The following is a 16,198-nucleotide window of genomic DNA, read 5'->3' as shown; positions in this document are numbered from 1 at the left end:
ACAAGTCTGTTCTCCAAGTCCCTGAGTTTCTTTTCTGTAGATAGATTGATTTGTGCCACATATTAGATTCCAAATATAAGTGATATCATATGGTATTTGTCTTTCTGGCTTACTTCACTTAGTATGAGAGTTTCTAGTTATATCCATGTTGGTGCATATGGCATTATTTTGTTCTTTTTTATGGCTGAGTAACATGCTATTGTGTATATATACCACATCTTCTTAACCTGTTCATCTGTCTGGTCATTTCGGTGGTTTACATGTCTTGGCTGTTGTGAACAGTGCTGCATGATCTGATTTATAAATTGATTTTTTGGATGTTAAATCAACCTTGCATTTCTGGGTAAATCTCACTTGCTCTTGTTGTATAATTATTTTCTTATGTTGCTAGATCTGGTTTGCTTTACTTTGTTTTTTTTTTTGTTTGTTTTTTGCTTTTTAGGGCTGCACTTGCAGCATATAGAGGTTCCCAGGCTAGGGGTTGAATCAGAGCTACAGCTGCTGGCCTACACCACAGTCACAAGCCACATGGGATCTGAGCTGTGCCTGTGACCTACACACAGCTCACAGCAATGCTGGATCCTTAACCCACTGAGCGAGGCCAGGGATTGAACTGGCAACCTCGTGGTTCCTAGTTGGATTCGTTTCCACTGCGCCATGACGGGGAGGTTTGCTTGTACTTTGATGAGAATTTTTGTGTTTCTATTCATAAAAAATATTGGTTTGTACTTTTCTTGAGATGCCTTTGTCTGGTTTTGATATCTGGGTGATATTGAACATATTCCCTCCCTATTCCATTTTTTGGAAGAGTTGTGAAGGATTGGTAATCATTTTTGTTGAATGAATGGTAGAAATTCAACAACAAAGCCATCTGGGGTTGGGATTTTCTTTGTAGTTTATAATTACTAATTCAGTATCTTTACTTGTTAGGGGTTTATTCAGATTTTTTATTTATTTTTGAGTCAGTTTTTATAATTTGTATCTTTATAGGAATTAATTCATTTAAGGGGAATAATTTGTTGGCATACTGTTGTTTAAAGTGTTCTCTTATAATCCTTTTCATTTCTATGAGGCCAGTAGCACGTCCTCTCTTTCATTCCTGATTTTAGCAATCTTAGTCTCCTTTTTTCATAGGTAGTCTAGCTAAAGGTTTGTCAGCGTTGTTAATCTCTTAAAAAACCCAACACTGGACTTCCCATCATGGCCCAGTGGTAACAAATCTGTCTAGCATTCATGAGGAGGCAGGTTTGATCCCTGGCCTTACTCAGTGGGTTAAGGATACGGCACTGCTGGTGTAGGCCGGTAGTTATAGCTACGATTTGACCCCTAGCCAGGGAACCTTCATATGCACAGGTACAGCCCTAAAAAGACAGGGAAAAAAAAAATCAATGAAGTACTGATATATGCTACCTCATGGATGAACCCTGAAAACCTGCCAAGTGAAAGATTATCACACATACATTATATGATTATATTTATTTGTAAATTCCAGAAGAGGCCAATCTATAGACAGTATATTAAGTGTTTGCCTACAGAACTGGGAAGTGAGGGCTAAAGGGTGCAGGATTTTTTTTTAAGACTGTGAATATGGGAGTTCCCGTCGTGGCGCAGTGGTTAACGAATCCGACTAGGAACCATGAAGTTGCGGGTTTGATCCCTGCCCTTGCTCAGTGGGTTAACCATCCAGCGTTGCCGTGAGCTGTGGTGTAGGTTGCAGGTGCGGCTTGGATCCGGTGTTACTGTTGGCTCTGGTGTAGGCTGGCGGCTACAGCTGCTATTAGACCCCTAGCCTGGGAACCTCCATATGCCGCGGGAGCGGCCCAAGAAAAGGCAAAACGACAAAAAAATAAATAAATTTAAAAAAAAATTAAAAAAAAAACTGTGAATATGTTCTAAAATTGATTGAACTTACAGATATACAACTATGTGAAGAATATTAAGCCATAATTGAAATGGGTGAATTATATGGTGTATGAATTGTGTCCTAATAAAGCTGTTAAAAAAGATCACACGTACTCATCTTCTCATCAGTATTTTGGGTGTGTAGCTTAGTTGAAAGCCTGTTTCAGGGTCTTTCACAAGGCCTCAAGCAAGGAGTCAACCAAGCTGCAGATATCTCAAGGCTCAAATGAAGGAGGATCTGATTCTAAGCTCACTTTAGTAGGCTGTTTCCCTAGGATGATGGATCTGAGACAGCAACCGAGCAAGCACCCAAGACAGAGGGCCACAGTCTTTTTATAATCTCAACTCACAAGTGACATCCATTGATACCAAAGCAAAGGCAAAAAAAGCAAAATTATACAAGTAGGACTACATCAAACCAAAAAGCTTTGGCATAGCAAGGGAAACCAAAAAAAAATGAAAAGATAATCTACAGAGTGGAAGAAAACGGTTGCAAATCACATATCTGACAAATGGTTAACATCCAAAATATATAATAAACTCATGCAACTCGACAGCAAAAAAACTCCAGAAAACCTGATTAAAGAATGGGTAAAGGGGGAGCTTCCATCATGGCTCAGCAGTAAAGAACCTAACTAGTATCCATGAGGATGCAGGTTTGACACCCAGCCTTGCTGAGTGGGTTAAGGATCTGGTGTGGCAAGCTGTGGCAGAGGTCGAAGATGTGGCTCAGATTTTGGATGCTGTGGTTTATGGCATAGGCTGGCAGCTATGGCTCCAAATCATCCCCTAGCCTGGGAACTCCCATATGCCATGTGTGTGGCCCTAAAAAAGACAAAAAAAAAACAAAAAAAAAAAACAAAAAAACCCCACCAAAACCACTTCATTGTTAAAAATGATAAACACAAAAAAATTATAACCACCATCTGAGCCTTCAGCAAGCTGTAATATTTTTACAATAATAACATCAAAGATCACTGACCACAGATCAGCATAAGAAATATAATAATAATGAAAAACTGAGCTGTGGCAAGAATTATCACAACATGATATAGGAGCTCCCTTGTGGTACAATGAGTTAAGGATTTGGCACTGTCCCCGCAGCAGCTTGGTCACTGCTGTGACATGGGTTTGACCCCTGGCCCAGCACAGTGGGGTTAGGAATCTGGCATAACAGCTGTAGCATGTATTGCAGCTGCAGCTCGGATCTGATCCCTGACCTGGAACTCGATATGCCGCAGGATGGCCAAAAAGGGGGAAAAAAGAATAGACAGCCTAGAAAAGTCATGCACTTATGGCCAATCTATAACAAAGGAGGGACAAATATACAGTGGGAAAAAGACAGTCTTATTAAAAAGTGATTCAAGGAAAACTGGCAGCTACACACAAAAAAAAATAAAATTAGAGCACTCCTCCAACACATATACAATAGATAAACTCAGAATAAATTAAAGATCTAAATGTAAGACTATAAACCATAAAATTCCTAGAAGAAAAAAAACAGTCTTTGACATAAATCATACCAATATTTTTTGGATCTGTCTCCTAAGGCAAGGAAACAAAAGCAAAAATAAACAAATAAGACCTAATTAAACTTAAAAGCTTTTGCACAACCAAGGAAACCACAGACAAAACCAAAAGACAGGAGAAAATATTTGCAAATGAAATGACTGATAAGGGATTAATATCCAAAATATATAAACAGCTCATACAGCTCAATATCAAAAACAAGCAACCCAATTAAAAAATGGGCAGAAGACATAGATACATATTTTTCCAAAGAAGACATGCAAATGGCTAATAGGCACATGCAATGATGCTCAACATCACTGAGATCAGAGAAATGCAAATCACAACCACAGTGAGATAGCATCTCACACCTGCTGGAATGGCTATCACCAAAAAGACCAAAAATAACAAGTGTTGGCAAGGATGTGAAGAAAAGGGAACATTTACACACTGCTGGTGAGAATGTAAGTTGGTGTAGCCTCTAAAGAAAACAGTACTGAGGTACCTCAGAAAACTAAAATCGAAACATGATCCAGCAATTCCACTCCTGGGTATATATCTAACAGAAAGAACAATTTGTAAAGATACATGCACTCCATAGTTCACGGCAGCAATATTTACAATAGCCAAGATATGGAAGTACCTAAGTGCCTAAGTGTCCATGAACAGATGAAAGGATAAAGAAATGAGATACACACATACACAAACACACTGGACTACCACTTAACCATAAAAAAAGAAGGAAATTTTGCCATTTGCTACAATAAGGATGGATCTGGAGAGTACTATGCTTAGTGAAATAAATCAGAGAAGACAAATACTGTATGCTATCGCTTATATGTGGAATCTAAAATTTAAAACTAGTGAATACAGCAAAAAAGAAACAAACCCATAGATACAGAGAACCAGTGATTACCAGTGGGTAGAGGGAAGTGGGGAGGAGCAAGATAGGGGTATGGAACAAAGAGGTCCAAACTACTCTGTATAAAACAAGTAAGCTACAAAGATATATTGTACAACATAGGGAATATATCCAATATTTTATAGTAACTTTAAATGAAGTATAATCTATAAAAATTTTGAATCGCTTTGCTGTATACCTGAAACTAATAATGTAAATCAACTATACCTCAACAAAAATAAATTTAATTTAAAAAAAAAGAAATCTGAATAACTTTAGATTTTCTCAACAGCAAATCTGAAAGCAAAAACAAAATGGAGCAAAACTTCAGTGACATTTTTTGGAGAACTCAAAAAACATATTCTGAAATTAATCTTGGAAAATAAATGGGAAAAGCAGTTAAAGCAAAGAGAAAGATAGTGGCGATAAAGGCAAGGAAGAAGGATTTGTCTTGGAGTTCCCATCATGGCTCAGTGGTTAACGAATCCAACTAGAAACCATGAGGTTGTGGGTTCGATCCCTGGCCTTGCTCAGTGGGTTAAGGATCTGGCCAACGTTGCTGTGAGCTGTGGTGTGGGTCGCAGACGCGGCTCAGATCTGGCATTACTGTGGCTCTAGCGTAGGCCAGCAGCTACAGCTCCAGCTGGACCCCTAGCCTGGAATCACCATGTGCTGCAGGTGGGGCCATAGAAAAGACAAAAAAAAAAAGAAAGATTTGTCTTACCAATACAAAAATATACTACTAAGCCATAAAATTTTTTACTTTTTAATTTATTTTATGATTTTTTTCCATAAATTTTTTAAAAGTATAGTACTTCTATAGAATTTAACAGATCAAAGCTGAAAATAAAACATGAAAAAAAAAAGGATGAAGCAATATTAAAAGCAAGATCTGGGCCTGCCCAAAAGGTACAAATGAAGTAAAAAAGACATAATGATGGCGTAGGACGTAGCTGTTTACTCACAGAATGAAAAAGTGGAAAAATTTAGAAATAAGGTATTCATGAGTTCCCATGGTGGCTCAGTGGTTAACGAACCTGACTGGTATCCATGAGGATGTGGGTTTGATCCCTGGCCTTGCTCAGTGGGTTAAGGATCCAGAGTTGCTGTGAGCTGTGGGGTAGGTCTCAGATTCAGCTCAGATCTGACGTGGCTGGGCTGTGGTGTAGGCTGGCAGCTGTGGCTCCAATTAGATCCCTAGCCAGGGAATGTCCACATGCTGTGGGTGCGGCCCTAAGAAAAGCAAAAAAAAAAAAGACAATGTAAATATGATTTTCAAATTCTGAGGGAACATTTTCTCAAACCTTGAATTTGATGCCCAATCAAACTAAGATGAAGACATTTCAAACTTGTAAGGTCTCAGAAACACTTCTTGCAAGGACTCTTCCTCTGGAAAATACTAGAAGATATTATTCTACACCAAAACAAGAAAGTAAACCACAGAAGAAGTTTGGGATGGAGCTATAGGAGACTTGTGGTAGAGGGAATTGGAATCCCCTGCACAGTGCAGGGGAACCCCAGACAATAACTGTCAGCCTGCCCGAGAGCAACCACTCCACAAACCACTCCACTCCAGCAGGTGTTCACAGAGATTCAGATGATATAGAATTCTGTGGGAATGGGTTGCTAAAACCCTTATTGAGAAGTTAACAGCAACATATGAAATCTAACTTTATTTGGCAAACAGTTATTTCATGACCCTTTAAGAAGTAAGCCAACCAAGGAATCTGGGTCAAGCCTTTCCACAGTTCTTGGAGGACATCCTGGGAAAACAGGGGTGAATGTGGCTTGTTGTGAGGGAGGGACATTGAAGGCAAAGCTCTCGGGAATATTCAGCAGCTGCCTTTCTCTGGAGGTGGCCATTTTGGGAAAATCTGGCCTGATAAGTTTATCGGCAGGTTTTTCAGCAGAAACTCTGCAGGCCAGAAGGGAGGGGCATGATATACTTAACGTGATGAAAGGAAAAAACCTCCAACCAAGATGACTCTACCCAGCAAGGCTCTCATTGAGATTTGAAGGAGAAAGCAAAACCTTCACAGATAAGCAAAAGCAGAGAGAATTCAGCAACACTAAACCGGCCTCACAACAAATACTAAAGGAACTTCTCTGGGCTGAAAAGAAAAGGCAGCCACAGGAAACAAACCTACCACAAAGGACAAGGCTCACCGGTCAAGGTATATATACAGTAAAGATACGAAATCATCCATGCACAATTATACCATCAAAATCAGAAATCATGAGAAGAGGTGAGTACAAATGCAGGACACCGGAGATGAACTTGCAATTAAGAGAACAACAACTTAAAACAATCTCATATACATATAGACTCTTATATCAAAACTTCAGAATACCTGCAAACCAAAAATCTACAATTGATATGCAAACAAGGAATCTCTGGAGAAGAAATATATCTCATAGTAAATAAGTGCATAATCCACCATGAAGGGGGTCATTTGACATCATTCTTGGAATGTTGTAGTCTTCTTAGATCTGATTTTGATTTCCTCTCCATCAAAGAATTTATGATAATTATAATTAAATAATGCAACTATATAATTCAATAATACAGTTCTACAATTGTATTATTAATAACCATTTCTCTCCACAGTACAATGTAAGGGCTATAATGTCTTATCACATAACCTAGAATGGTGATTCACCTATATTGAAGAATCAATAAGATGTAAACAAATTGTGAGGACATATTTTATAGTTACACTGTTTTTTAACCAATTTATGCATTTTATATTTTACTTATTTTCAGAGGGTGTATTATTTTCATTATTCTTACCAGTGAAGTTATTCTTTTTATTATACTATATAAAACATTTAATGGTATATAAGGCTTTCTTCTTTATAAATTTTAGTTGCATAATATACACAATTTTAATATGCTAATTTTTAAAGAAAAATTGAAATGTAATAGATAATACTAAATAGTAAAGGTGAAAGCCATATGAAATGGAATAAAGTATAGAATAAATTTCCTATTTGTCTCAGCATATTTTCTATTCCACTTCTCCAGAGGGAACCACTTAATCTGTTTCTTCAGATCCATGATATAATAATCTGTGTGAATGTAATTGTGTTTAAATATATGTATTTTATTCTGTAAAAAAAATAAAAATAAAATTACAAAAAAAACCCAAAACACCTCGGTTGATGTATATATATCTATTTTCTCTTACATGTTTTGATGACATCACAGGTATGTTCATATGTCCAAACTCATTAAACTGTATATACCCAAAAAAAAAAAAAAAGGTAACTTTTATATCTAAGATAAGCAACTGGGCAAAAAACAAAAATAATCACAGTACATACCACACAGCTAATCTATATATAGCTTTTGTGTAGTCATAATATGACTACAACTTTAATAAAAGTGGAACTTCAATGAAAATAAATTTTAGGAGTTCCCACCGTGGCTCAGCAGAAACGAATCTGACTAGGATCCATGAGGACACAGATTCAATCCCTGGCCTTGCTCAGTGGGTTAAGCATCCAGCATTGTTGTGAGCTGTGGTGTAGGTTGCAGACTCAGCTCGGACCTCACGTTGCTGTGGCCATGGCACAAGTCAGCAGCTGTAGCTCGGATTCGACCCCTAGCCTGGGAACCTCCATAGGCCACGGATGCTGCCCTAAAAAGACAAAAATAAAAATAAATAAAATCTAATAAATAAAAACACATGCCATTTAATAGAAATCTCAGAGTTCCCGTTTTGGCTCAGTGGTTAAGAACCCGACAAGTATCCACAAAGATGCAGGTTTGATCCCTGGCTTCGCTCAGTAGGTTAAGGATCTGGCCTTGCTCCAAGCTGCACTATAGGTCAGATACAGCTTGCATCCCACGTTGCTGTGGCTGTGGCCTAGGCTGGCAGCTTCAGCTCTGATTTGACCCCTAGTCTGTGAACTTACCATATGCCACAGGTGTGGCCATAAAAAAGTGAACATACCATATGCCACAGGTGTGGCTATAAAAAGACAAAATTTTTCTTTTTTTTTTGTTTAGGGCCACACTTGCAGCACATCGAGGTTCCCAAGCTAGGCATCCAATCGGAGCTACAGCTGTTGGCCTATGCCACAGCAACGTGGGATCTGAGCTGTGTCTTCAGCCTACACCACAGCTCACGGCAATACCAGATCCTTAACCCACTGAGCAAGGCCAGGGATCGAACCCGCAACCTCATGGTTCCTAGTCAGATTCATTTTCGATGCACCACAATGGGAACTCCAAAAAAATTTTTCTAATTAAAAAAAAACATAAAGAACAGAAGCCTCACTTAACACTCTCCCCAGTGCCAACAAAATGCCAACTGATTATTTGCTTTATTTTAATTAAATTATTTAAAGTTTCAGAATTCCCGTCGTGGCCGAGTGGTTAATGAATCCGACTAGCAGCCATGAGGAGACAGGTTCCATCCCTGGCCTTGCTCAGTGGGTTAAGGATCCGGCAGTGCCATGTGGTGTAGGTCGCAGACACGACTCAGATCTAGCATTGCTGTGGTATAGGTCGGTAGTTACAGCTCCAATCGAACCTCTAGCCTGGGAACCTCCATATGCCATGGGAGTGGCCCTAGAAAAGGCAAAAAGTTTCACATGAAAGAATAAGCAGGTGAAATTCAGTATAAAAATTCTAGGAGTTCCTGTTGTGGTGCAGTGGAAACAAATCCGACTAGTATCCATGAGGATGTGGGTTTGATCCCTGGCCTCGCTCAGTGGGTTAAGGATCTGGCATTGTTGTGAGCTGTGATGTAGGTCACAATCACGGCTCAGATCCCACATTGCTGTAGCTGTAGCTGTGGCCAGCAGCTGCAGCTCCAATTCAACCCCTAGCCTCGGAACGTCCAGTCCATATAACACAGGTGTAACCCTAAAAAAAAGCAAAAAAAAAAATCTAAAAACAATTTCTCGACAAATATTAAAAACGAATAAAACTGCAATAATTTTTTTTTTGTCTTTTCTAGGGCTGCACCCACAGCATACAGAGGTTCCCAGGCTAGGAGTCTAATTGGAGCTGTAGCAGCCAGCCTATGCCAGAGTCACAGCAACGCGGGATCTGAGCTGCTTCTGTGACCTATACCACAGCTCCTAGCAACGCTGGATCCTTAACCCACTGAGTGAGGCCAGGGATCAAACCCAAAACCTCATGGTTCCTAGTCGGATATCCTTCCTCATTAACCACTGTGCCATGACGGGAACTCCATAAATTGCAATAATTAAAACAGTATCAAATTGGTTTTTCTTTTTTGGCTGCTCCTGAGGCAGATGGAAGTTCCTGGGCCTGGGATCTAATCCGAGCTGCAACTGCAATTTATGCTACAGCTGGGGCAATGCTGGATTCTTAACCCACTGTGCTAGGCCAGGATTAAACCTGTGCCACTGCAGACAACCCTAGATTCTTAACCTGCTGCACCACGGTGGGAATTCCTGAATCACATTGGTTTTAACCAATGGTTCAAAATGAAATATTCAGAAATAAAACCAAGTATTTTAACATACAATAGTGATTTAAATCTAAATAATTGATTTAGTGTTTTTCAATAAAATTTTTAACAGTACAAAGACAATCATGATGATCCCAACATCATACCAAGATGAAGTCCAGATAGTTTGAAACGTTGGAAATAAAGATAAAACAAGTAGACCTTTCTAAACAGAAAAAGACAGAAACCATAAAGAAAGAAAGAGTGAATCTAAAGATATCTAATTTTTTGGCTGTGCCCAGAGCATGCAGAAGTTCCTGCACCAGGGATCAAACCAGTGCCACAGCAGTGACAACACTAGCTCCTTAACTGGCTGAGCCACCAGGGAACTCCCTGAAGAATCTATTCTTATTTAATAAACATTCTTTTTGTTTTTCTGTCTTTAGTATTTTTAGGTCCGCAACTGAAGCATATGGAGGTTCCCAGGCAACAGGTCCAATCGGAGCTGTAGCCACTGGCCTACACCACAGCCACAGCAATGCCAGATCCAAGCCACGCCTGTGACCTATACCACAGCTCATGACAACGCCGGATCCTTAACCCACTGAGCAAGGCCAGGGATCGAACCCACAATCTCATGGTTCCTAGTCAGATTCGCTTCCACTGCGCCACGACAGGAACTCCTTAATAAACAGTCTTAAACACCCATTACAAAGCTAGGCATAAACTAGGTCTTGGATATACCGTACGAGAGAAAGAGACATGGTGCCAGTCATCAAAGAGAGACAGTCTAGGACAGACAGAATAAATTCACTCAATTTATTTACTCAATTACAAATTCACTCAAAAAAGTCCAAGTCATCCTCAACCTCTCTCCTTCTCAACCCCACATCCAGTCAGGAAATCAACTGAGCACTACTTTCACCATAGATCCAGAACCCAACCATTCCTACCTCCACTGTTGCCACCCCCATTTCTCTACTGGATCACTACAAAGGCCTCCTGGCTGGTCTCTCCAGTTCTACTCCTTTCTCACCAAGTCTGTTCTCTGCACAGTAATAAGAGCGATCCTTTCATAACTCAGTCACATTGTGTCACTCCCTGGCCACAGCCTTATGTTTCACCAACAGTGAAAACTGAAATATTTTTTGTTTGTCCTTTTTTTAGGGCCGTGGCATATAGAGGTTCCCAGGCTAGGGGTCGAATGGGAACTGCAGTTGCTGGCCTACACCACTGCCACAGCAATGTGGGATCTGCACCACGTCTGTGACCTATACCACAGCTCACAGCAACACCAGATCCTTAATCTTAATCCACTGACGAGGGCAGAGATCGAACCCAAGCCTTCATAGAGGCTAGTCAGATTCGTCACTAATCCACAACGGGAACTCCCCTTTTTTTGTCTTTTTAGGGCCACATCCATGGCATAGGGAGGTTCCTAGGCTAGGGGTCAAATTGGAGCTACAGCTGCCAGCCTACACCATGACCAGAGCAACATGGGACCTGAGCCGTGTCTGCAACCTACACCATAGCTCACGGCAATGCCAAATCCTTAAGCCACTGAGTGAGGCCAGGGATTGTACCTGCAACCTCATGGATACTAGTCAGGTTTGATAACTGCTGGGCCACGATGGAGCTCCCTGTTTGGCCTTTTCATTAAGTAATTCCACTTCTAAGTACACAGCCTAAAATAAAAAATCATATAAGCACACAGATTTATGCATAAGATAGGATTTCATGTAGCCACTACAAATTACACACATCTATATTTACTATGATAAATATTTAGTATATTAATACATTTAAACAAAAGTTCAAGGTGTGTGTATATTAAACCAAATCTTTTTTTTTTTTTTGCTTTTTAGGGCCACACCCATGTCATATGGAGGTTCCCAGGCTGGGGGTCAAATCAGAGCTACAGTTGCTGGCCTACACCACAAGCCACAGCAATGCAGGATCCGAGCCTCGTCTGCGACCTACACCACAGCTGACAGCAACATCAGATCCTTAACCCACTGAGGGAGGCCACGGATCAAACCCGCAACCTCATGGTTCCTAGTCGGATTCACTTCCGCTGAGCCACAACAGGAACTCCTAAACCAAATCTTTTTTGATTTCTTTGGTTATGCCCACAGCATACAGAAGTTCCCAGGTCAGGGACTGAACCCAAGCCACAGCAGCAATCGAATCACAGCAGTGAAAACACTGGATCCTTAATCTGCTGAGCCACCACAGAACTCCTGAACCAAATCACCGATACTATACAATTTACTTATCATGTTTATTATTTACTGTTTAGCTCACCTGACTGCAATGCAAACTCTGTGAGGAGAGGTCTAAGCGCAGAGGTCTCCACTCAGAGGCCTATCTTTGTAGGACTCACGGAATAGAGAACATATATTCAGCATTCTCAATCTATTCTACAGTTTAAAACCCAAACAGAACAATGGCTAATCTGTATTTATTACCTGCTATTACTGAAATTCTTAAAAAAATTGTCAGCTTGTTCAAGGTAGATCCCACCATTCACTCACATGATGTCCAGCACAGAATCATTCCGAATGACCTTGTGGGAGACATCGGCTAGCAGGAAAAGGCCTCCATCTGTCCTTCGGATGCTGGCCGCATAGCCTGGCCAGATCTGCAATCTGAAGAGACAGGTGGGCTTTACCCTGGGGTCCTAAAAGAACCACAGATATTCCCATGTCCCCATCTGAAGCAACCACAGATAGTCCCATGCCCACATTTGAAGCAATACAGTTACTGCCCCTCCCTAATAAGAAACAAATTAAATTAAATCAACACCATTGTGATCTTACTAAAAACTAAATAATGGAAGATAATTAATTCATAAATTACACTCACTAACATAAATAGTGCTAAAATTTCTGTCCTAAATATGGTGATTACAATGATAAATTTCTTTCCGGAACATTCACAAGTAAGGAAGAGGAAAACACCACCAACCTGTGTTGCTGTAGTACCATAACACGTATAGGGTCATAGAAGTTTCTCCCCACAAGTGTCATATCTAGAAGTTTCATTACCCTAAAATAAAGAACAAGAATGGGTTTTCTAGAAGAATAAAAAAATTAAGCTCTACTGCTATTAGCTACATTTTCCCTTGGAAACCTGAAAGAGCAGAAATGTTGATGCTCTTTGCAGAATACAGCTTTTATGTTAAGAACACTCTTGCCAAAAGAAAAATAAAAATCACCAAAGCATTCATCTTGGGGTATATGCAACTACTGCAGCTTTTTCTATTAACTAGGTAGCCAAAAATCAAGTTGACTTTGCAAGCTCAATTTACATTACTTTTTCCCAGGAAATAAACAGAGCTCAATAGAGTCCATTTCTAAATTTGTAAATATTAGTTTGGCATAGGAAGTTATGTTTGTTCCTGGCAGTTCAGCTTACTAGTAGAAATCAGGTTGTTTCGTTTCTTTTTTTATTTTTGGTCTTTTTATGGCTGCACCAGCAGCATAAGGAAATTCCCAGGCGAGAGGTCTCCAATGGGACCTACAGTTGCTGGTCTACTCCACAGCCACAGCAACTTGGGATCCAAGCCAGATCCTTAACTCACTGAGTGAGGCCAGGGACCGAACCTGCACCCTCATGGATACTAGTCAAGATTCATTTCTGCTAAGCTATGATGGGAACTCCTGTGTTTCATTTCAAAAGAGGTGGTTTGGGGAGTTCCAGTTGTGGCTTAGTGGTAATAAACCTGACTAGTATCCACAAAGACGTGGGTTCGATCCCTGGCCTCACTCTGAGTTAAGGATCCAGTGCTGCCATGAGCTGTGGTATAGGTCGCAGACTTGGCTCGAATCTTTTGTGGCTGTGGCTATGGTAGAGGATGGCAGCTGCAGCTCCTATTCGAACCCTAGTCTGGGAACTTCCATATGCTGCACATGCAGCCCTAAAAATAAATAAATTAACTAATTAATTTTCGGGAATAACAGTTTTATGAAAATTTGAGAGTCTTCAGAAAAGTTAGAAAATTTATGAGCTGCCTATATCCAAAAATTTAAAGGACTGGTGAAAATTCTTGAGATAAATTCTTAACAACTCAGCCTTAATGTCATCCATTTATTTATTAAATGTTTGCAAAGTTATCTATATATGCAATATAGTGTAATACCATCCATGCTTCTTGAAAAGCTTTGTTACAAATACAAGACTGAGGTTAAAAAAAAAAATAAAACATGGAGTTCCCATCGTGGCTCAGCAGAAATGAATCTGACTAATAACCATGAGGACACACACAGGTTCGATTCCTGGCTTCCCTCAGTGGGGTAAGGATTCGGTGTTGCCATGAGTTGTGTAGGTCACAGACACGGCTCAGATCTGGCGTTGCTGTGGCTGTGGCGTAGGCTGGCAGCTACAGCTCTGACTGGACTCCTACTTTGGGAACCTCCATATGCCACGGGTGCGGCCCTAAAAAGACAAAAAAATAAAAATAAGACTTCAGCTGTTTCTCACCGACGGAAAACAACATTGTAGAAGGGAATGCACAAGTCAGAACAGGGCTCCAGGATCTTTGTCAACTGAATCTTAATGGTGATCTCGGCACTGTCAGTTTTCCTTTGACTTTTTAACTCAAGAACCTAACAGATAAATACACGCAAGTAAAAAGAAATGACAACACTACCAAACCCCAATCAGTGTTCAAGAACACTAGAATATCTTAAACATGTTTTATTCTTGTCTGTTACTTTGCTATGTATACTGGACAAAAATCACAGCAGGACAACTAGGACCTGGTAAGAGAAACCCAATGGAGAACTAGCAAAAAAGATCCTTTTGAATTTGAAATCTTTACTCTTTTATCATGAAGGTCAAGGGCTTCCAACCACTTCTTTTTGGGGGGGGAGGTGAAGGAGAGAAAATAGCTTTATTGCTTTGCCAGGCAAAAGAGGCTCACAGTAGGCTAATGACTTAAAGACTGTGCCCCCTCCAACCACTCCTCTTATGTGAGAAGGGACTTCCTGAAAGAACTCGAGTGTAAAAAAGAATAGATATATGCACAAATGATTCACTTTGCTGTACACCTGAAATTAACACAACATTATAAGTCAACTATACTCTAATAAAAATTTTGTTAAACAAGAATTCAAATGTAAAAGTTCCTCAGTTTGCAATTTCTTTGTTATGGATAAATCTGCCTACCTTCTCAGAATAGGAAAGTACAATTCAAACACTCAGGCACACTATGATTTCCCACTACTCAAGCAAAGCACCAGAATACTTATGTTTCATCCCAAAATGCATCTCCTTTTTGGTCTCACTTGTTGAAGCTTAACAGGCAGATAAAGAATGGATCCATCAAAAGCAGTGGTGTTTCCGGTGACAGCTTGATGGTCCCTCAACATGCCAAACCTCATTCTTTTGCACTCCACATTGGGGCTAAAAAATAATAAAGAGGACTTCAATTTGAATACGCAGCTAGCTACGCAGATTTGTTAGAGACACAGTCACTTGTAACTACTACTCCATCTAGTGGTCATATTAAAAATTTTAAATACATCTGACCAAAGTATATTGGCATACAGAAAATAAAAACCACTCATAATTCCACAACCCTAACACAATTACCTTAGCCTGTCAGTGTACTTTCTTTGAGAGTTTAGACTAGAAGGTCAGAAGACATTTTTAGAAACAGCCTAATAGTAAATACTTTTACTATTTTATAGGCCATACAATGTCTATGGCAACTGCTTAACTCTGTTCACATAGCACGAAAGCACCACAGCCGAAAAAAAACAATGAGCATGGCTATGTTCCAGCAAAATTTCACCACAAAAACAGAAGATGGGGATTTCCTGCTGTGGTGCAATGGGATCTATGGCATCTCTGCAGTGCCGGGATGCATGTCACAACTGTGGCTTAGATGAGATCCCTGGTTGGGGAACTCCATATTCTGAGGGGTAGCCAAAAAAAAAAAAAAACCAGGGAGTTCCATCACGGCACAGCAAAAACGAATCTGACTAGTATCCATGAGGATGTGGGTTCCATCCCTGGCCTCACTCAGTGGGTCGGGAATCTGTTGTGTCGTGAGCTGTGGTGTAGGTCACAGACGCAACTTGGATCAGCTGTGGCAGGGGGTCCACTTCGACCCCTAGCCTGGGAACTTCTTATGTCGCAGGTGCAGCCCTGAAAAGCAAACATAAACAAAAACAAAAAACACATTTTGCTAATCCCTGCTCTAGAAAAGCACATTTTAAAAATATACAGGGAGTTCCTGTTATGGCTCAGTGGAAACAAACCTGACTAGTATCCATGAGGATGTGAGTTCAATCCCTGGCCTCCCTCAGTGGGTTAAAGGATCTGGCGTTGCCTTGAGCTGTGGTGTAGGTTGCAAGTGTGACTAGGATCCTGCGTTGCTGTTGCTTTGGTGTAGGCTGGCAGCTATAGCTCCAACTGGACCCGTAGCCTGGGAATTTCCATATGCTGCAGGTGC

At 40.3% G+C, this 16,198-nt stretch overlaps 1 protein-coding gene across 1 annotated transcript in view; it reads right to left on the bottom strand.

Annotated features, from left to right (window-relative positions):
- Positions 1-16,198, bottom strand: part of PIWIL2 (piwi like RNA-mediated gene silencing 2) — a 66,509-nt gene that overhangs the window by 45,171 nt on the left and 5,140 nt on the right. Inside the window, exons 6-9 of the mRNA XM_047760511.1 lie at positions 15,027-15,144; positions 14,221-14,345; positions 12,706-12,786; positions 12,273-12,386 (exon numbers count right to left, since the gene is read on the bottom strand). Coding sequence (XP_047616467.1) covers positions 12,273-12,386; positions 12,706-12,786; positions 14,221-14,345; positions 15,027-15,144 — 438 coding nt within the window. The remainder of the gene's footprint in view (positions 1-12,272; positions 12,387-12,705; positions 12,787-14,220; positions 14,346-15,026; positions 15,145-16,198) is intronic.

Source organism: Phacochoerus africanus, chromosome 15 (assembly GCF_016906955.1).
Source record: "Phacochoerus africanus isolate WHEZ1 chromosome 15, ROS_Pafr_v1, whole genome shotgun sequence".
Lineage (NCBI taxonomy): Eukaryota > Metazoa > Chordata > Mammalia > Artiodactyla > Suidae > Phacochoerus > Phacochoerus africanus.
Note: the sequence above shows the minus strand (reverse complement) of the source record. Positions and strands in the feature narration are given on the sequence as shown.